General features: G+C 41.6%; 1 protein-coding gene across 1 annotated transcript in view; it reads right to left on the reverse strand.

Moving 5' to 3' along the window:
• Positions 1 to 9235: 9235 nt before the first annotated feature.
• TRIM16 (tripartite motif containing 16) overlaps positions 9236 to 21693 on the reverse strand; it is a 29347-nt gene continuing 16889 nt past the window's right edge. Inside the window, exon 6 of the mRNA XM_033961627.1 lies at positions 9236 to 11048. Coding sequence (XP_033817518.1) covers positions 10189 to 11048 — 860 coding nt within the window. The 3' untranslated portion in view covers positions 9236 to 10188. The remainder of the gene's footprint in view (positions 11049 to 21693) is intronic.

The raw sequence follows: 21693 nt of genomic DNA on the forward strand, positions 1-21693 counted from the left end.
ACCCGCAGAATTCCCGCGATCCCCATTCCCGTGCAGACCTCTACTGAGCACCAATTGGTCACCTTTGTTCTCTTCTTTGCTGTTATATTTTTTTACACACAGACAATTAACACCAAAACCGTCATTGGTCTGAAAATGCTTTTAAATATACCTTAAATAATTAGATAAATATTCATCTTATTTGTAACGCAGCTAGGCGATCATATTCCGACATAGGACTATGGGCTCCTTTTATGAAGGCGCATTAGGATCTTAACACGGGGAATAGCGAGCGCTAAATTGCCAAGCGCGCTAGCCACTACCACCTCCTTTTGAGCATGCAGTAGATTCTCAGCTAGCACATGCTATAGCGTGCGCTGATCCGGTGCGTGCGCTAAAACGCTTAGCGCACCTTCGTAAAAGGAGCCCTATGTTTCACCAAAGCTGTTTCAAGGACATTCCCCCTTAGTCTGCCAGTTCAATGAGGATCACATGCTTTGTTTATTTTTCCATCTGTTCTAAAAGCAAGAAATCCTTGGATCATACATTAGCATTCCAGGCTGCTTTCTACGATAAGGAATTTCAACATTTGTTGCGCAGCGCTTGCTCTTTTAAACATTTTATTACCCAATTGAAAATGTGCCTCTTCTCAAAGTACCTGGCTAAATAATTTAAGTGTTTCTTATGTCATTTATTATTAACCGCATTGAACGTACGGTTGCGCGGTTTATAAGTATGATGTTATGTTAAGTTCAATGCTTCCCACGTTTCAATGCTTGAGAAACATTGAACCGGCAGACTAAGGGGGAATTTCTTTGAAACAGCTTCGGCGAAACATAGTCCTATGTTGGAAAATGGTCCCTAGCCGAATTACAAATAAGATGAGTATTTATCTAACTATTTAAAGTTAAACTAATTTAAAGTATATTTAGAAGCATTTTGAGACCGATGACAATTTTGGTATTAATTGTCTGCATGTAAAAAATATAAAACATACAGCAGCTCCACTGAGGTCTGTGAGTGGAGAGCTTATTAATAATAATAATAATAATAACTTTATTCTTCTATACCGCCATAGTCGAGAGACTTCTAGATGGTTCACATTCAAAGAAGGCTGGACAATCAGTGAATTACAGGAGGCAAGAAGTGAGGGTTACATAAGAAATAGATAAAGGATATATGTCATGTCATGTCCATCTGTCCAAGTTAGATTGTAAGCTCTTCCTAGCAGGAACCGTTTATAAATGTCAAAATGTCAGCGCTCCTTATGCCTTTCAGCGTTAAGGTACTGTGATGTGACGATTCTATATGTTGTCTACCTTCAGAAAGTTTTTTTGAAAAGTTTAATGCCTGGAGTATATATGCTTAGTTATGAGCATGCATGAAAGTGCCAGCAAGTGCAGCTGAAGTACCCTGCCGGCTTCCTTGCTGCTCAGGTAGCAGGGTCCAGGGCTTAGTCAGCAAATTTCTTCAGCCGATGGAGCTTGGGCATCCCCACCAGTCATTCTTCTGCCACTTCAGTTTTGGAGGGCGTCCGAGTCCAAAGATGAACTTGTTGAATTGTGTGGTGTAAATGTGACATTTCATATCAATTCATTGATGTTTTCAGCATCCTTGAGCTTGCCAACAGGGGAGATGGAATACCGTATCAGCAGGCGGTTAATACATTCCAGTACATAGATATAAAGCTGTACAATGAGTTTGTTACTTTCAAACTGAACTCGTCTCCCTACTCATTTCCCCCAGCCTTGGTGAGAAAGTAATTGGGGAAAAATAAATGAAGGCTGTGGAACATAGGCACAGAAGTGAGGTCCTTCTTTTTAGTTATTAATCCAGATCATGAGGACTGACTGAAATGTTCTCATCTCACCTTCTTTGTTTTTCAGTTCCAGAACTATAAAGGATGACAGTGTTGAAATACTCTCTATGGGCTATCAGCACCACTGGATCTAACTCTGCTCGTTAATGATAATTAAGTGTATGACGACAGGTGTTGATAGCCAGAAGACAGAATGCAATAAGTGTTCTTGAACTGATGTCATATTGGAAGCAGAGCAGTATATGATTCACATGCTGCCCCCTCTATGAGGGGCCACTGAAAAGTTCTCAGCCCAACCAAGAAGAGAAGCCATGAAACTTACAAGTTATTTCACACTTTTCTTGACACTTTTTGTTTTGTTTCATATCATTGAAATGAAAAATGTCAAGGATATTGTGGAATAACTTGTAAGTTTCATGGTTCCATATCATTGTCATCTTGGTTGGGCCGAGAGCTTTTCAGCAGCCTCTCGTATTGTGATGTCATAATGCCTCATTCCACCAATGCCTAAGAGCCAGTCTCATCGGTGATGTCACAATGGCTTGATTTCCCTATACATGTGCCCATTTGCTAGATGCATTTCCCTCATTGAAATGAAAAGTGTCAAGAAAAGTGTGGAATAACTTGTAAGTTTCATGGCTCCATATCATTCTCTTCTTGGCTGGGCTGAGAACTTTTCAGCAATGAGCTTGGCTCTTATTGGTTAAATGAGGCATTATGGCATCACAATCTCTGCTCTGGCTACCAGAGACTCAATCTCCTCTCACTATGAGGGGGTGCTGAAAAGTTCCCAGCCCAACCAAGAAGAGAATGATGTGGATATGGTTAAATCAATGATCTGAAACAATGTAAAAAAAACATAGAATTTCATTTCTGCAGATTGGCGCTTAACCAAATAAGATACCACTCTTCAGCTACAGTGGCAAAATAATACTCAGAATTTGGGAAGTTGGTTGTTTGGGCTGAGAACTTTTCAGCACCCCGTCATATTCGCCTTCCTGGGACTGTTCACACTCGAGAGGAGAAGACTGAGAGGCGATTTGATAGAGACTTTTAAAATATTAAAAGGATTTGATAAAATAGACCAAGAAGCAGCGTTACTAACATTTTCAGATGTGACACAGACAAGAGGTCACAGCCTGAAACTGGGTGGCAGCAAGTTCAGGACGAATGCCAGGAAGTTCTGTTTCTCACAACGAGTGGTGGGCGCTTGGAATTCTCTTCCTGAGGATGTTGTGGCGGAGACTACTCTTCGGGGTTTCAAGCGCGAGTTGGATATACACCTTCTTGCAAATCATTTTGAGGGATACGGTAATTTCAGGTTTTCATAATAGAGAACCTAAATGGGCCGCCGCGTGAGCGGATCGCCGGACTTGATGGACCTCGGTCTGATCCGGTGAAGGCATTTCTTATGTTCTTATGTTCTTCACTAAGAAAATTGGCCATTTAACCCTACTCTCTTTTTTTTCTGTCTTTTAACCAGTTCCCAATCCACAAAAGAGCATTGCCTCCTCTCCCACCGCTTTTTCATTTTCTCAGGAATCTCTAACGAAGAACTTTGTCAAACACTTCAGAAAACCCAGATACAATGTAACAACTGCCTCCCCTTTAGCCACATGTTCACGCATGTCTGCAAAAAAAAAAAAAAAAGAAGCAGATTGCTGAGGCAAGGCTTCCCATGGCTAAATCCATGTTGATTCTGTCCCATTAAACCATGGTTCATATGCTATAAGACCTAGATTCGATTCCTTCCTCCTCATAAATTTCATTGGGAGAATAGGAATGGGGGAGGCAGTTGTGGTGGCTGTAAATCTCCTTCTTAAACATTGATTTCCTGTAGCAGCTCTGATATTGAGAGGAGTGGCAGTCAGAGACTGAACTGACAGAGAAGGAACAAAATTAATATCATTCCCTCTATTCCAGTGTCTCTCAAACTGTGTGCCATGGCACGGTGGTTTCACCGAAGAGATTCTAGGTGTGCTACAAGAGATTCCAGAATTTTACTTTATTTTTATTTTTTTTTTTAATCTTTATTGATTTTCAAACTTCAATAATGTAATACAATTGATATATCAGGAGAACTGCACAAAAACACATCATTAACTATATAATTATTACATTAACAATCATTTCCTCCCCTCCTAAACTTACTATTTGAATATTAATACATATAAAATAATTTCAACATTATAATGAATTAAATAAACTTTTCAAAAGTGCCGGGTTTTGAAAAGCCATCCGGAGTCTGTTTCTTCAGGACGAAGGAAGTCATTTTGCCGCTGTATGGTGCGCCCGCATCTGGAGTACTGTGTCCAGTACTGGTCGCCGTACCTCAAAAAGGACATGGCAGTACTTGAGGGAGTCCAGAGAAGAGCGACAAAGCTGATAAAAGGTATGGAAAACTTCTCATACGCTGACAGATTGGAAATGCTGGGGCTATTCTCCCTGGAAAAGCGGAGGCTTAGAGGAGACATGATAGAAACCTTCAAAATCATGAAGGGCATAGAGAAGGTAGACAGGGACAAATTCTTCAGGATGTGGGGAGCCACAAGTACAAGGGGGCACTCGGAGAAATTGAAAAAGGACAGGTTTAGAACAAATGCTAGGAAGTTCTTTTTCACTCAGAGGGTGGTGGACACATGGAACGCACTCCCGGAGGCTGTGATAGGCCAGAGCACGCTACAGGGGTTCAAGGAGGGTCTAGATAGGTTCCTAAAAGAAAAGGGGATTGAGGGGTACAGATAGAGGTAGAGGTAGCTTATAGGATTAGTCAGAAACCACTTCACAGGTCATAGACCTGATGGGCCGCCGCGGGAGCGGACCGCTGGGCGCGATGGACCTCTGGTCTGACCCAGTGGAGGCAACTTCTTATGTTCTTATGAAGAATTAAAAAGTGCAAAGAGAGTAAGGAGAGAAATAAGGAGGGGAAAAAAAGAAATTAGAAGAACGTGAGAGAAGAGGGGAAAAGTGTTGAGTGGATAGGCTGATGGGAGGAAGGGAAAAGTATACGAATAGGCTTAAGGGGGAGGGAGAAAGTATGGTATGTGGACAGACTGCAAGGGATGAATGGGAAAGAGAAAGGTTGAGGACTCTGACCACTCCCATAGCTTTTGATATGGCCACATGAGTCTTCCCCATGTCCACATTACCTGCCCCATTCTTGATATGTAGGCAGGGCTAGTCAGTCGTACTGTGATGTCATAATGCCTCATTCCACCAATGCCTAAGAGCCAGTTAGTCATTCTCTCTCTCTTCCCCCTCTCTCTTTTTATTGTGGTGGTGGTGAGGAATCTGTGTTCAGTTTATGATCATTTTGAAAAGTTGTCTGACATTCTTCCAATATTCTTCTGCTTTATAAGATCCTCCTTTTTGGGACCCAGATTGGTAATCTCATTCTTCTCTTTTCTTACTTCTGCAAGAGCCCAATACATAGTACTGTAAACGGGCACCAGCAGTGTATAATGCGGTGGAAGTTTCCAAAAAATCCCAAACTCTTTTAAACCTTATAAAATATGCAATGGAGCAAGGTATAAGTGGTGTTCAAGTTCCACCCCAGTAATGCAAATATAATAGTTTAGAAAAATTATTTAAATAAAATAAATTAAAAAAAATCTGGAAGATGTGGGATGTACCTGGGTGAAGGGTCTCCTCTACCACTGCAATGGAATTTCTCAAACATGAAGAGGGATATTCTGGGGTTACAGGACCCATTCAGAGCACTGAGACTGTTCTGCCGTTCAGGGAGCTGGACTCCTCTGGTACTGGATCCTTCAGGCTCATCTTTCCAACTACGATCCTCTTGAATCGTAAGCTCCTCTTTTTTCCTTTGTTTAAACTTATGGGATAACAGCATTCCTGGACTAGTGACCTAGCCATCAAGAAGGTATGAGGAGGTGCTGAAAAGTTCTCAGCACAACCAACCAACTTCCTAAATTCTGAGGCTAGGATTTTCAAAAACCTGAGTTAAAAAGTGATGGGCTGCTAATGCAGCCGTTTTGATACCAAATCTAAAAACTCGAGACATTGTTTTAAAAACTTGTGCATGCAAATAAGATCAGTGGACAGCAATGAAGATTTCCTACATTTGCATGACACCTATGGGGTGTCCGGGCCAATCAGAGCCCTAAGACCCTTCCTGATGCATCCAGGGAGGGGTCTGAGGCTCTTATTGGCCCAAGTTGTTTAAGGCCCCTCCCATGGAGGCCTAACTTTCCAGTACCTATCTCAGATGCCTAGCGAACTAAAGTCTACCACGCCTATTCTCTACCCCTAGTTACACCTATTTTTCAGGTAGGCATCATTAAGCATCAGAGAGCACCTTGACGTAGGAGTCGCTAGGCACCAGGCAGAATTTCAAGCACAAATATTAATTGATTTTTTTTAAATGTGTTTTTAAATTAAAGATCAATGGCATGGCCAATTACTGCACCAATTAAGATTCTTAAAACAATTTTAGTTGTGCACAGAATTTACACTGGGTTTTAATAAACTGTGGAAGAACTTACCATAGGCTGGCAAGGTAAATGCTCTGACGTTCATAGGAACTGAATGAGCGTCGAGGCATTTACCGTGCCAGCCCACGGTAAGAAGTTCTTCTGTGGTTTAGTAAAAGGAGCCCTTAAGTTAGGCATCGCTAAGAGTCCACGATTAGGATACTTAGTGGCACCTAACCCAGGTGCCATTGATAAAATCTGGCCCCTTAGGGCCTTCAAGAGATTATTGCCACAAATTCAGATTCCTACACTAAAGACTCAACCCAGTTTCCACATTCTCTGCATATTGTTTTGTGCGCCACCATTTAATATAATTGAAAATCTATCTTTTTTGAGCGGACTCTGCTACAGTGTTGCCTGAAAATCGTGACCTGCTCTCTTCTGCTGGGGAGGCAGTGCCCTCTGGTGGTACTTTCTGCTCTTTGCAATGAACAAGCACATTTTTCTACTGCTCAATGTTTAATCTCATGTCACCTGAGCCTAAAATCATTTTTGTCAGTATTCACTTTCATTAAGCAATAATACATCTGCTATTGTCCATTATTTATTTATTCAATTTTCTATGCCATTCTCCCAAGAGAGCTCAGAACGGTTTACATGTATTTATTCAGGTGCTCAAGTATTTCTCCCTGTCTGTCCTTTTCCTGGGGGGCTCACAATCTATCTAATGTACCTGGGAGAATTAAGTGACTTGGCCAGGGTCACAAGCAGCATGGGTCTGAACCCACAACCTCAGGGTGCTGAGACTGTAGCATTAACCACTGCACCACACTCTAACCAGTACATTGATATTGGTGATTTTCTAGATGTTAAAATACATCCCCTTAATGTGAAAGACTTGAAAATCCATATTGAAAAAAAAAAAAAGAAAATCCTTAATTATTTTAAAAGTCAACTTTCAGAGGAGATTTCCTGTACTAAAGTCGAGCCTCACCAATCAGGAGCTGCATGTCAAAGCAGCTCCTGATTGGTGAGGCCTGACTTTAGTACAGGAAGAGGCAATCGGAGCATACAGCGAGTGATTTCCTTCACTCACCGGCGCTACGGCTGCCCTCTCCTGCCTCTCCAGTTGCCCTCTCCTGTCTCCCCTGCCTAAAAACTGTATTCGCGGGTTTTTTTACATTCGCGGGGGTTCCTGGAACGGAACTCCTGCGAATATCGGGGGAGTACTGTAGTCCACTAGCTTATTTGGTAACTCTTGCTTCTTCATAAGAATTAAGGAGCCCTTTCTCTAAACTGCGTTAGGCTCTTACATGCACCTAATGCAGTTTAAAATGGTGTACGTTGTGCAGCCGTCCTGCAGTAATTGCCAAATCAGAGCGATGCTAACCGCACAGTAAAAGATAATTTTACTTTTTTTTTTTCAGATGGCCTGAAAGAGGGCAGGAAGTGGGCTTTTCCGCACTAACCATTAATGTACATTACCTCTTGCTTTACTACTACTACTAATATTTATTATTCCTATCGCGCTACCAGATGCTCGCAATGCTGTATATTAAACATGCAAGAGATGGTCCTTGCTCGAAAGAGCTTACAATCTAAGTTCTGACAGCCACACTGGAGCCTTACCTCCTACAAAATGCATAGTAGTAAGTGCGGACGTGGTAAGAATTTTTAATGGGAAAAATAAATAAATAAAAGAACCACAAGGGAAAAGAAGACCCCACAATCGGTGGTAAACCAAACAAAAAAGTAGGGTCAGGACAATGGGCTTATAGTCTCAAACCAAGTTTATACAGTAAACAATAAATAAGTGACTCAACACAGAGCCATGTTTCAGTAGAAAAAAATCACCTGCCTTAGGAGTCAAAAGAGCTTAGTACATACGAACCTCATACAGAATGAGGTTCATAATTGAAATGGAAATACATCTAAAAACCCGCCTAAATTGACACTTGGACGATCAAAGACAAGTCATCTAAGTGCCGATAATTGAAACGGGTTTTAGACGTATCTAAAAGCAGCTTAGGCGGTTTCCCTGCCGCTGTACGCCCAGAGTGAAAAGGGGAGTTTTTGAAGAAGTGATTAGGGCAGGAGGTAGGCGGGATGTGGACCGACCTAGACAGTCGTCCTGCAGCGATAATGGAAAGTTTAATTAGACTTCTTAGATGGAACTTATAAGTTATGACTTAGGCGATTTAAAATCAGGTCTAAGTGCCCAGAAGGTATCCAAAGTGACCAGATAACCACTGCAGGGACAAAGTACAGACCCCCACACACTCCCCCAGTGATCAATGATGTGCTCCCCCCCCCAGCCATAAAAATCAGAATGAAAATGTACATATCTGCCTCCAGAACATCAGCACCTGATATAGGAAAGTCTAGTAGAGCTGCACAGAGGCTTAAGCAGTCTGAGGGTGGGCTAGTGAACCATAGAGAGGAGGACCCAGGCCCATAAGCCACTCTAACCACATTTATGGTTGAACATGTGCACCCACCAAAACCCTACTGTACTGCCATATAGGTGGCACCTGCAGCCTTAAGGGCTATTGGGGTGGTAGACATAAGAACATAAGCATTGCCCCTGCCGGGTGAAACCAGGGGTCCATCGTGCCCAGCAGTCCGCTCCCGCGGCAGCCCACCAGGTCCTTGACCTATAAGTGCTCCTTATCTAGGATGTTTATATCCCATTTACTTAATGTCCTGTAAGTAACCCTCTATCTGTACCCTGCTGTCCTCTTCTCTTTCAGGAAGTCATCCAGTCCCTTTTTGGTATTTGGGGGTATTTCCAGTCCCTTTTAGGTATTTGGGGGGGGGCTCACCATGACCTATAATGGAGTTGTGGTGAGATGTTTATGTGGCATCCTTTTTGTGAAGTTCACAGCAGTGCCCTGCAAGATGCCCCACTACTCTATTGCTATGTCTGGGTGGCCAGTCCATCACTTTGCTGGTCCCTCCCACATCTAAAAGGTCTTTTTCTAGCCGTTTTAGACTTGGATGATTTTTTTGGACAAGAATGGGGTAAATGATAGATGACTTAGTGGTCTGGACGATCAAACGGCTGGACGTACAAGTAGACGATTCTTTGGACGTATTTTTTGAGAATAGACTTTGGACGCTGCCGACTTTGGACTAGCGCCTTAAGTCCATAATGGACTTAGACCTTTTTTTATTATTATGCCATTCTAAGTGTCACTTGACAAATAAATGGATGCTAAAGTAGATGTCCAATGCATCTACTATGTGTACTATGTTTAAACAGTAAGGAATCTACATCTTCATAGCATACTGCCGTCAGTGCCTACTTTAAGCCCATTGTTTTGACTCTAATTTTGTTTGGTTCAGTATCTTTTAATGATCATATGCCAGCAAAATTAGCACATAGCCATTAACACAAAAATATAAAAAAGGCCATATTTATGGCTACGCTAAAACTGGCTTTAGCACATGGAAAAAACTCATGTAAAAGCATGCTAAGGTGACTTTTACTACAGCTTAGTAAAAGAATCCCTAGAATACTAAATACTGTCACTTTTAAAATACACAAACTATAACACCCACTAGCCAAGCAGCTGCGAATTACCAATCTAAAAAAGAAAATCCTAAATTATATTTTCCAAAAATGACTGTGGACTGTAACCCTGATTACCTAATTAGATACTGAGTCTGCAATTCAGTCTTAAGTTATCCAGGAAGGAGACTGAATATCGGCACTATTCGGATAATTCCCAGAACTGTCCATGTTCCACCCCTACTTGGCCCCAGATAGAACCAAGGCGATGAGTTAAGATTTTCATCAGCAATATCCAGATAGAGTTGCTGAAAATCGCAGGATAGGGGCAATTGATGGCATTTATCGGGATAGCAGGTGTTGCTTTCCAGATAACTGTTTTAAAATATCGAGCTAATGGAGTTCTGTGGATGGAATATTCTCAAAGAATTACAGAAAAACTCAAACTAAACAGTAGTAATTTTTGAGCTACAGGGTGTGCCCACTGGGAGAGATGTTGTTGCTTTCCCTGAGACACTGGATAGAGTGCTCAAAGATTCAACTATCTTTGTCGAGTCACTTAGTGGAGACAAACAACCATTGGTGACTGATCCTGGCTCTTGAGTGGTGGTCATTTCAACTTTCACAGTTTTCACTGTAGTACTGACAGGGATCTCCGTTGTGGGGGTTGAAGGGGTCTTTGATGTAGTAGATCTCACTGATGAAATGGTAGTAACAGGCGCAGCTTGCACTGAAGAGGTGGGGGCTACTGATTTTGGAATTTCTGCTTCATCTGGATCAATAATCCGTACAGAATTTTCTTTCTTTGGAAGCCAAAAAGCCGCATAGAGAGGCTCAGTGAATTCATTTTCAAACTTGTTTAGCAAAGTCATTGTGGCATCAGCCACTCCATAAAACGACAAACTTCCTCTTGGATAATTGAGATAGACCCCTATTCTGGTGAATTTTTCTGCTTTGATTGGTAGTTCAACGTCACTGTGCCAGACAGAGAACTCCTTGCCACTCCATTTCAGACTCCAGGAGAAATCATTGCCTGTGATGGTGCTGTTGCTCTCTGACCCCTTCCGGTCGATGCATTTATATGTCATCCCTACGTGAATGTCTTCCCCTTTAATTTCAACCTCAAAGTAGTAGCGGCCCATGTAGAGGCTCTCCAGACACAGCACTTGTCGCCAGTGTTCAAACCTCTCCGGATGATCCGGATATGGATGCTGCCAGGGAGAACTGTTGGTCACCTTGCGCTTATCTTCCTGAAGCCTGAGAAATCGGTGAGCTGTTACTGGGTCAAATGTTAACATGCAGATATCTACAAATGTTTACAAGAGAAAACAAAAAAAAGAAATTATTACAAATTCATGCCCGGTTTCCATGTTATATAAATCAACACATGCCATATTACAATGTATCTAGTTCAAGTTCAATTTATTTGATATACTGCCAATATAAAACCAATATTAAAATCTAAGCAGTTTACAATGTAATAAAACATAAAGGGGGGGGGAGGGGAGAGGAATTGAACGATAAACTAACACAAACACTACAAACATCACCGAAACGTGCTACCATGCTTGGACTGGTCATTTTGAAAGGTCCCTTTGGGCAGCCAAAAAAACTAGAGACTCGAAGAAAGCACAGGTGGTTTATTAGCATACATATGCGACTCCTGAGCTCCAAGCTGGCTTCAGAAGTCCCGAAACCAGGACGTTACAGAGATATTTATACATTCTTCTGGCTATACAACTGAATTCTAGAAAAAACTTTTCACGTGTTACTTTTCTTAACAATCATTGGTCCTCAGCTCACACTAGCAGGTCACTAGTAAGTCACTTATCTAATAATAATAATAACTTTATTTTTGTATACCGCAATACCACGAAACAGTTCAGAGCGGTTTACAGGTTAAGAGACTGTACATTTACAGCGAAGTTACAGCATATCAGAAAACAGTTCAGCATATCAGAAAACAGTTCAGAGCAATTTATGCAATGAAGGTGCAGAGAATTAGTTAACAAGTGTATGGTATAAACCAGTGACAATTACAAAATGATCCAATAACTGTTGCAAGGGGGGTGCCAACCGGGGAGGAAGGGGAGGAAGGGTAGGGAGGGAGGCGAGGTTGGGATTATTAGTTTGGTAGGGAGGGCGGGGGTTAGAGGAATTTATCAAAGAGGCTCTGCAGTCTTTCTGTTACATGTCGTTTATGCTGAGATAGCCGTAAGAAGTTAGAATGCCCCAGCTAACACCCAAAGCAGGCAGGCTAGAACATGAGATAAGTTAGGTCTGCAGCTAAACATAATTCAGCAATTTATTAAAGAGAAAACTTAGTTCGACACTTAGGAAAACCAGTCCCAGACTCCTTCAATTTCATATAACAAAAATATGCCTCTTATTGAGAAGACTCACAAAAATACCTGTTGGCTACTATAATTAGCACAAAAAAAAAAAATTCTAATGTCACTAAAGTGCTAATTCAATCTCGTTCTTATCACATATATCGACGTGTCAATGTCAATTGCACATAATATGCAGGCAGCAAGTTAAAGTGGATCATCAGAAAGCTGTTGGGGTCAATAAAAGAACAACGTTGGATATTCAAGTTGAATCACTGCTAGGGGTAAGTAACCTTGAAAGAGACCTGGGAGTAATGGTGGACACAACACTAAAGGCATCGGCACAGTGCGCCACAGCCTCAAGGAAAGCAAACAAAATGCTTGGCATCATTAACCCTTTCAGGACCAAGGGACATATTTGTCCCATAACTTTAAAATCCTATAAATTTTGATTGGGATAGTCTACAGTTCTAAATTTGATATGTACAGATTCCATATGATACTGCCTTTATGTAAACAAACTGGTTCCGACATTCATTCATTAGCGTCGTTGCTAGATTGACGAGAAGATTCACTTGCCACACTGTCCATAAGCCACAAGTGTGATTTTTTTAAATAAAAATAATGATATTTCACAAAAAAAATCAATTTTTTGGCATCTGCAAGCCCTTTTTACCATAAAAATGTTGTCAAAACCACAAAAATTGGCCTACGATCCTTATGGTCCTGAAAGGGTTAAGAAGGGCATCACGGCCAGGACGAAGGAAGTCATCCTGCCACTTTATCGCGCAATGGTGCGCCCGCATCTGGAGTACTGCGTCCAGTACTGGTCGCCGTACCTCAAGAAAGACATGGCAGTACTCGAGGGAGTCCAGAGAAGAGCAACTAAACTGATAAAGGGTATGGAAAACCTCTCATATACCGACAGGCTAAAAAAGCTGGGGCTATTCTCCCTAGAGAAGTGGAGACTTAGAGGAGACATGATAGAAACCTTCAAGATCCTGAAGGGCATAGAAAAAGGTGGACAGGGACAGATTTTTCAAATTATGGGGGAACCACAAGTACAAGGGGGCACTCGGAGAAATTGAAAGGGGACAGGTTTAGAACAAACGCTAGGAAGTTCTTTTTCACCCAGAGGGTGGTGGATACATGGAACGCGCTTCCAGAGGCTGTGATAGGCGGGAACACGTTACAGGGCTTCAAAGAAGGTTTAGATAGGTTCCTAGAGGATTAAGGAATTGAGGGGTACAGATAGGAGTAAAGGTAGGTTATAGGGATAAGAGTAGAGGTAGGTTATAGAAATAGTCAAGGACCACTGCTCAGGCAATGGGCCTGATGGGCCGCCGCGGGAGCGGACCGCTGGGCATGATAGACCTCTGGTCTGACTCGGCGGAGGCAACTTCTTATGTTCTTATGTTTTAATTCATTGACTCCTATGGGCCTGAATGAAGAAATTGAATGGCTATCTACCGTGTGAAGGTATAATTTTGTGGATATGTGAAGAAATCATTCAAAATCGAAAAACTCTGCTAATATGTGTTTTACTAGACATCTGGCAAATATCTTTATACTCATGTAAGGGGGAGAGTTGAAACCAGCCTGGTATACAGCGGAGTAGTCCTCACAAAAGAGAATTACTTCCAATGCGAGTTTTTGTTTATGTCAGAATGCACAGCGTGAAATCAGCAGGAGAACGCCACCGCCAACTTGTATTGAGCATTAGAGCTGAGTATGGGTAAGCATTTATAGTTTTCAATATACTTTCGAGATATTCTTTTCTCAGTAATTGAAATTGAAATGTTCTCACAGATGTGGGCATTTGGAAATGAAACTATTGCACTAAATATAAATTGCTTGTTGTAGGCATTGACCGATGAAACCTCGACCCTGAAGAAGAAATTGAAACATGGGGTGGTGAACACGGTTCTTATCTTTAAAATCAGATAAGTTTTTTGATCATTATTTTTGAAAAAATAATTTAAATATATATATATGTAATAAGGCACTATCACATATATAAAAATTGGATCGATGAGCGCTATAAGGAGCTCTTGACCACGACAGCTTTCTTATTGTGAAGAAGCATTGAAAGGTTCAGCTTTCAAGACTGGCAATGGTAGAGTCAGACTTGGAAGACCCTAATCTTCTTTATCTTTATAAAGCCTAGGTATAGATATTTAACAAGATTTAGTAGGTAACACACATTAAGCTGCAAAACATCTTTGAACGATATTTAAAACTTAACTGGCCAGGTTAACCACATAAATAAGACCACATAAAAGTCAATCTGATGTCAATGAGGTAGCCTATAGCTGGTTAAGTGTGTACTGTTGGATTTAACTGACTATGCATGAGTCAGTTCCACAAAACTGGATATTCAACGCCGAAGCCCAGACAGGGACTAACACTGAATATTCAGGAATAACACTACTGACAGTCAGCAAAATTCTGCGCACCACCGGCTAAATATTGACCCTAGCTTGATTGAAATTGCACATGAATCTCCCCTACATGTTGTTCTATAGCTTGCCATTTGACGTTTCCTGTGCACAGCTCAAAAGGGGGTGTGGCCATGGGAGGGAAATAGACGAGTCATGGCTGTTCCCAAAAGCCAGGTGCCAAATAATACAATAGTACCGATCTGCACATAAGTTTGGCACCCAAAGTTAGGCGTGGCCTGGGGGCTATGCCAGTATTCTACGAAGATCAGATGCCCTTTATAAAATAGAGGCCTTCATAGAATAGTGGATCTACTCTGTCCCGGATTTTCTATATGGTGCTGTCAGCGGCGGCCACCTTATAAACAGCCACCGATCACGTGTCCATCACACAATGGCATCATTTATAGAATCACGCCTTCAAGAAAGGTGGCAATATGACAAGGGTTTTCAAGGCCTACATCTCCGGCGCCTACTTTTCACATGAATCACGCCTACGGAGGTGCTTTATGGCACCTAATGCCAATTCCGGCGTTAGCCATAGCTACAGTGGCATTAGCCATTATCAAATGGCTTCCTAGGCATGATTCCAGCGCTGGTAGGCACCTACATTTTGTCTTTTTAAATGCATTGTTGGTTTTTTTTAAACAGCGTCTTCAACTTAAGTTAGGTGCTGGTAGGATACCTACCAGCGCCTAAATTAAATCGCCGTATATAGAATCTTGGCCTATGTTCCTAACTTTTGGCAGTATATATAGCATTCCTCCTTAGTGCGTAAATGCAAGAAGGGTGTTCAAGTGAGTGATGCAGGAGCAGATTATGGCTCCCAATCCGTTTTAGGATCCAGTTTAAATGCACCTGCGTCATTTTTAAGCTTCTCTATGGAATATTTGGTCCTTTGGTCCCTTTATACTGGAATACTCTTAGATCTTGCTATTCAAAGAGTACACAGAAATATAAATTACTGTTCCCTTCCTTCAGAGGAATTAAATCGGCCGGGAAACTCAGTCAATCTTTTGCTTATAAATTGGTAGAAATGTGGAATGGGCTTTCTGATTCTGTCAGATTGATAGGTCAGTTACAACAATTTCATAAAGTCCTAAAAACCTTATTATTTACACAATACTTGAACATCTTACCTAAAGAGTAAACTAATTGATTGCCCTACAACACTTATTTTCCCCTATGATCTTGTTTGCTTTTTTTGCTGGTCTTTAACTACTTGTAAACCAAGTCGAGCTCAGCTAGGAGATGACCCGGTATATAAATCAAAGACTAGATTAGATTAGACCCGCTGTAAGAACCATACCTAAGTTTTAGGGCACCAATGTGGTTTTACACTAGTGTTCTAGAACTTCTTAGCCATGATCCATAACCATTGCAAAATTGCCAAGTGTGTGCCATTGTGGCACCTATATCGGACTGAGGAAGTAAAATGTTAAGGACGCAAAAACCACTTCAATATTAACAACTGTGAGGTGGAGTGAGTTTCATGAAGCAGCCGGCAAGGCAAAACGCATCGGAACTCAGAAGTTTTGAAAAGTCACTTTCAGATAAGTTCAATTAAGAGCAATATAAGCATTTATAGAGGTTACCGATGGACTGATAGCAAAGTGCTATGATTGAATGTGAGAGACACGGCTTTTGGGGTATGACCCCGCTTGTGGTCTCTTTACCTAAAAGGTCCTGAGCACTTATTCATACATTTTGAATGTATTATTTCAAGTCATTGATGGGTGTTTGATTATTGTTTGGACTATAGTTAGTTATATATCACCCACAGTTTATGATTTACTAATCCCAAGCATCGTTTGGGGAACCCATATCTTCAAGGTTTCATTAAAATTTGATTTAATTGCTTATCTAATTTCTAAGCGAGTTTACAATATATATAAAAAAGAGCATGAACACAATAAAAATGCCATTAACAGTACCATTAATAATTAATTAAAAAAAAACAAATTACAAAGAAACATCAACTAATAGTTGGCATATTAAAAAGGGATAAATGAGACAGCCAGACGGGAGACAAAAGAAAATAGGGTTAGAAATACAATTTGGATAGGAACGAAAGACAAATAAGGAAAAAAAACAAAAGGAAAAGGCTCGTTGCTGCTTAATTCTTTAAGGGCGCTTAAAAAAGATTCTGTAAAATTTAAATCAAATGTTAAAAGCTTCTTTAAATAAACTAGTTTTTTAGCCCGTTACATTAACGGGTGCTAGAATAGATGTGTAGACTTAGGCATTTCTTTCTTTCTTTCTGTCTTTCTTTCTTTCTGTCTTTCTTTCTGTCTCTTTCCCTGGCCCCCCTGTCTGTCTTTCTTTCTGTCTCTCTCCCTTCCCCCTGTCTGTCTTTCTTTCTTTCTGTCTCTCTCCCCCTGTCTGTCTGTCTTTCTTTCTGTTGCTGCACTGACCATGTGGAGTGTCCTAAGGAGTAGCACTATGTGAAAAGGGAAGAAAAAAATATTTTGCAAGAACTTCATAATACCAAAAATAGGAGAGGCACAGAAGACTATTGTCTTGAAACAGTCTCACACACTTATCAGGTGTTCTTTTCAGACCTGGCATATGAGGTTTCTATTATTGCACTGAGTTTTGTATAAGGCAACAGTTCAAAAACGAAATATAATAACAATGTTAGGCAAAATTGGGCAACAGCCAGTTATTATATTTCGCTGTTGCCTAATTTTGAGCCTTATAGAAAACTCAGGACAATGATAGAAACCTGTTTCGGAGCACTGCTTGCTCATTCATGATGTGTGTGAGACTGTTTCAAGACAATATTTTCTCTGCGTGTCCTAAGGAGTGACAGCTTTCCAGGTGCTGGGTCCATGAGTGTGGATCTGGAAAAGTTAAGACATTTATGGGCCTGAAAATCTGAATCGTGTCTTAAGTGAGCTATTGATAAATGTCAGTTTAGCAGATTCCACCGGGTTGTGAAAAGAAGGCCAGAATAGTCTATACCTACGTAGTACTTAACTGTATTGACGGGTCTAAACTAACGTTTTGCTACTTGTCTTCAGGGCCGATGGTCAAAAGTACCGCCATCATTAACATGCTATTAACACCAGGTTTGTGCACACAATATTAGATGCTGGCCAGCAACCGAATTTGCAGTTTGGATTCAGCTGAAACTTCCCCCCCAATCACTCTTACTACCACCATCATCCACCACCAGCAGGTCCTCCTGGTCTTCGTCACTCTAACGGCCTCGCCTCCCACCCCCGGACAGCCACAGCACCCGCCCACCTACCAGTCTCGCGCTCCCAGCCAGGGCTGCTGAGCGCCATCACCCCAGCCAATCATCGGCCGCCTTGGTCTGGGCTGCTCTGCTGTCACGCCAACCCGCCGCCGAGCTGTCTTTCCGCCTCTGCCGGCGGGGACCGCCAGGGCCTGGGTGCGGCGGGAAAGGGGGGGGTCATGCCTGGCTGGGGCCAGCCAAATCCCGGGCCTGCTCTCCTTCCCCTAAATGCCGGCCCCTCACTCCGCACCACCTAGCGCATGCGCACTCGTATAGCCACATCCCGACAGATCAAGGATCAGGGAACACGCGGCGCGAGTGCGCATGCGCACTTACCGTTTTATTATTATAGATGACTCTTGAGTAGGATTTTGAAACATTCGAGATTAGCTTCTTCTCTAACAAGAATTGGTAAGGTATTCCAAAGTTGAGGGGCTACGACTGAAAAAATGTCATGCCTATTGGTTCCGATTATAGTGAAGGCAGAGTGATGGAAGTTAAATGCAAACCCCCCTTCCCCAAAAAATGAAGTGCAGAGAAGCAGAAGAGGAAAGAGATGAAAACAGAGAGGACTAGACTACAGACAAGAATGTGCTAGAAAGAAAGGAGGGGGAAAGGAAAGAAGGAGAGAAACCAAAGCAGAAAGGTAGAAACAAACTATGAAGAGGAAAAGTGAAAGGAACAAGGAAAAAAGATGTAACGGAAAGAGTGAGGGAAGGGAAAAAAGAGACCTGACAAAAGAGCTACTGCCAAATGCACATGAAACACAGCAAAAATGATTCCAAAGTAGATTACCACAACTCATACAGTCTTTTGGCTTATAACAGGGGTTGGCAACTCTGGTCTTTGAGAATCCAGTCGGGTTTTCAGGATTTCCCCAATGAATATGCATTGAAAGGAGTGCATGCAAATAGATCTCAAGCACAGTACCGGATAAACCCAAGCACAGTACCGGGTAAAGCTTTGGATTCTTGCCCAGAAATAGCTAAGAAGAAAAAAAATAAAAAATAAAAATAAAAAAATTTAAATTGAATCAGGTTGGGCAGACTGGATGGACCATTCGGGTCTTTATCTGCCGTCATCTACTATGTTACTATGTTACTAAATTCATTGGGAAATCCTGAAAACGCGACTGGATTCCGGCCCTCGAGGACCGGAGTTGCCCACTCCTGGCTAATGTCACTGAAGGCACTCAATAACCATTACAGTTTAATTTCCAATTACAGGAAATGCAATTAAGTTTATCTGAGCAATTTTAGATTATTTGAGGTCAACAGTCAGCTGTGCAGCGAAATTATAATTTAAACATCTAACCTAGATATTTTTAAATGATGCCTGTGTTCAGAAGTGTTTCTAAATATATTGCCACTGAATATATTTGTGAACCTGAATCATCTAATTTAGTCAATTCAAATTAGACCTGCTATTTGTGTGACTCACTTGGCCATCTAACATGTATCTGGCCCATACTCAAAAGCATATACAGTATTCATTAGCAGGTACTATGGACCTGAATCTATAAGTGGCACCTACACCAGCAGTGCCTAGCTGATTTCTACACACAACTTAAAATTGGTGAAATGACATTAAAATCCAATTTAAAACCAATTAAAAATGATTAGGTTCCATGTGAAAATTGTCACAGTGCCTACCTGCACCTATCCAAAAACTGGACATGGTTAGGAGCAGAGTTTGGCATGTAATGACTTAGACATCAGTAGGCATCTGTGTTAGGTATTTTAGGCCCGGAAAACCCTGGCTCATATATCAGTACCTAACATTATGATGCTAACTAGTTTTGCCCAATTTGCCAATTCGAATCAATTCACTTTCTAAAAAAAAAAAAAAAATCAGACTCACCAATTCAGTGAGTCCTGACATCTCCGAGTCTCCTAAAGCAGCAGCAGCGATGGTGGTGGCCGGAGGGAAAAGGCAGTGCTTGGAACAGGCTGTTCCTGGCCTGCCCCACTGGGGCCTTCCCTCTGCCGTGTCACTGATGACATCACTGATGATGTGGCAGAGGGAAGCCCTGGCGAGCCAGGCCAGAAGCAGCCTGTTCAGAGCCTGCCTCTAATTAGCATGCCTTAACATTAGCCCGTGTTGATAACTTCCCCCTTAAACACAAAAGTTTCACATCTATGTGGAGGGTCCATGGGTGGCTCCATATCCCATCGCCTTTTCAGACCACTAATTTTAGTTCTGTAACAATCTGTACATTCAAAATTTTCTGTTCAAGCGGCCTGGATTATTTTTTTAATAAACACTTGTGTTTGGTACTGCTACTGACTGCATAAGTGGTTTTAAATATTGACCTCTTCCTGACCTTCTCCCATGTGTTACATTGAACAGTAAAAATATTAAACTTTTGAACTGTGTGAAGAATATTTTCTACATGAGATACATCAATTTCTGGATCAAGGTGCATAAATGTTAGAAGAAAGGCCTCTGTAAAGTGCACTGGAAATGGATAGTATTTTGAGTTCAATCATCTTTATTGAAAATTTTATATACAGAACAATAAGGCAACAATGACCAATACACTGAGCAAATAGTAAGAAAAGCGATACATTTCGGTCTATCATTGCCACGGGATCCCAGAAGGAACTAAATCAAGTAATATGGTTAAATACCTAGAAACCTTTATTCCCAAAATTCTAGACATGCAATTTGACAAACCGTTGGAGATCGACCGCGCTCACAGAGTGCCTTCACATATGCTCACAAACACTCACTATCCACGGCCGATAGTTCTTCGACTGCTCAGGTTCAGTCAAATACCTGAAATTATGGCTCGTGCAAAGCTGAAAGCCCCTCTAAAGCTAGACGGATATAATATCCTCTTCGTACCTGATCTAAGCAAAAGAACCGCACAGCTCCGCAAACAGCTATTAGCATATCGTCCCAAGTTGAAAGAACTAACAGCCAAATTGGGAAATGGATAGTATTTTGGATGGAATTAACCTATATAACAGCATATAAGTGCAGGTCAAAAAACCTTAATGTCATCGTGAAACACTAGAATAATTAATGTACAGTCATATTAACTTGGAAAATCTCATCCATAATAATATTCATTTTCTCAACTGATCACGACTAAATAGGTCAGTTGGGAGGGGGCCGGATGACAGAAGAGAAGCATCACCTAAGTTTCATAGGTGTGTTCATGAGTCAGTGTCATCTTCTAGGACCAAGAAGAGCACATTTCCAAAAGCTAAAATATGGAAATGCAATTCCATAAGACTATTAATTCAGCTCCTAGAAGATGATTAGTCACTGCCAGGAATGACATACGTACAGTGAGGTTTTGTTTGTAAGGCATCACATGCTAGTACAGGCATTCCCAAACCCGCTATCTGAAAATCCCAAATGAGTCTGGACTTCAAGGTATCCACAATGTGGATGAATGAAGTACATTTGGGTAAATATGGTCTAATAACTTATACGTGCGCTAAGCCTTCCGCCCCCCCCCCCCTCATTTTGTTCTTGTCTTCCATTTATTTGGATGTTTTTGTTTCATGTGTAATTTCATTTTATTTGAGATAAAATGATCAATATGAATGAAAAACTAGCACATGATCCAAAATTTAAAATGCTCTTGCCTCCAGCCAGAAAAATCAAGCGCCACCAGAATTTCAAAATCAGCAGCAGAAGGGGGGAAGCCATCGGCGCGATGCAGCACGGCCTCAACAATGCCGGCGTTGGAAGATCTCCTGTGGCCTGCCCTCTCTCCCCCTCGCCTCGGCAGACTTGCACTCCTGCAGCTACGTTGTTGGACTCATCGAAGGGAAATTGGACTTCACTTCAGGGGTCTCCTGTCGGCAGCGCCTGGCCTTGCCTGTCGGGTGACTGGTGTCATTGGCATGGTTCCTGGTCCTGCTTCTTTGGTGGCAGCCGGTTGACCTAGTTCTGCAGACTGAACTTACTAACCAGCCGCCCCAGAGA

The sequence above is a fragment of the Geotrypetes seraphini genome, chromosome 10 (genome assembly GCF_902459505.1).
Source record: "Geotrypetes seraphini chromosome 10, aGeoSer1.1, whole genome shotgun sequence".
Lineage (NCBI taxonomy): Eukaryota > Metazoa > Chordata > Amphibia > Gymnophiona > Dermophiidae > Geotrypetes > Geotrypetes seraphini.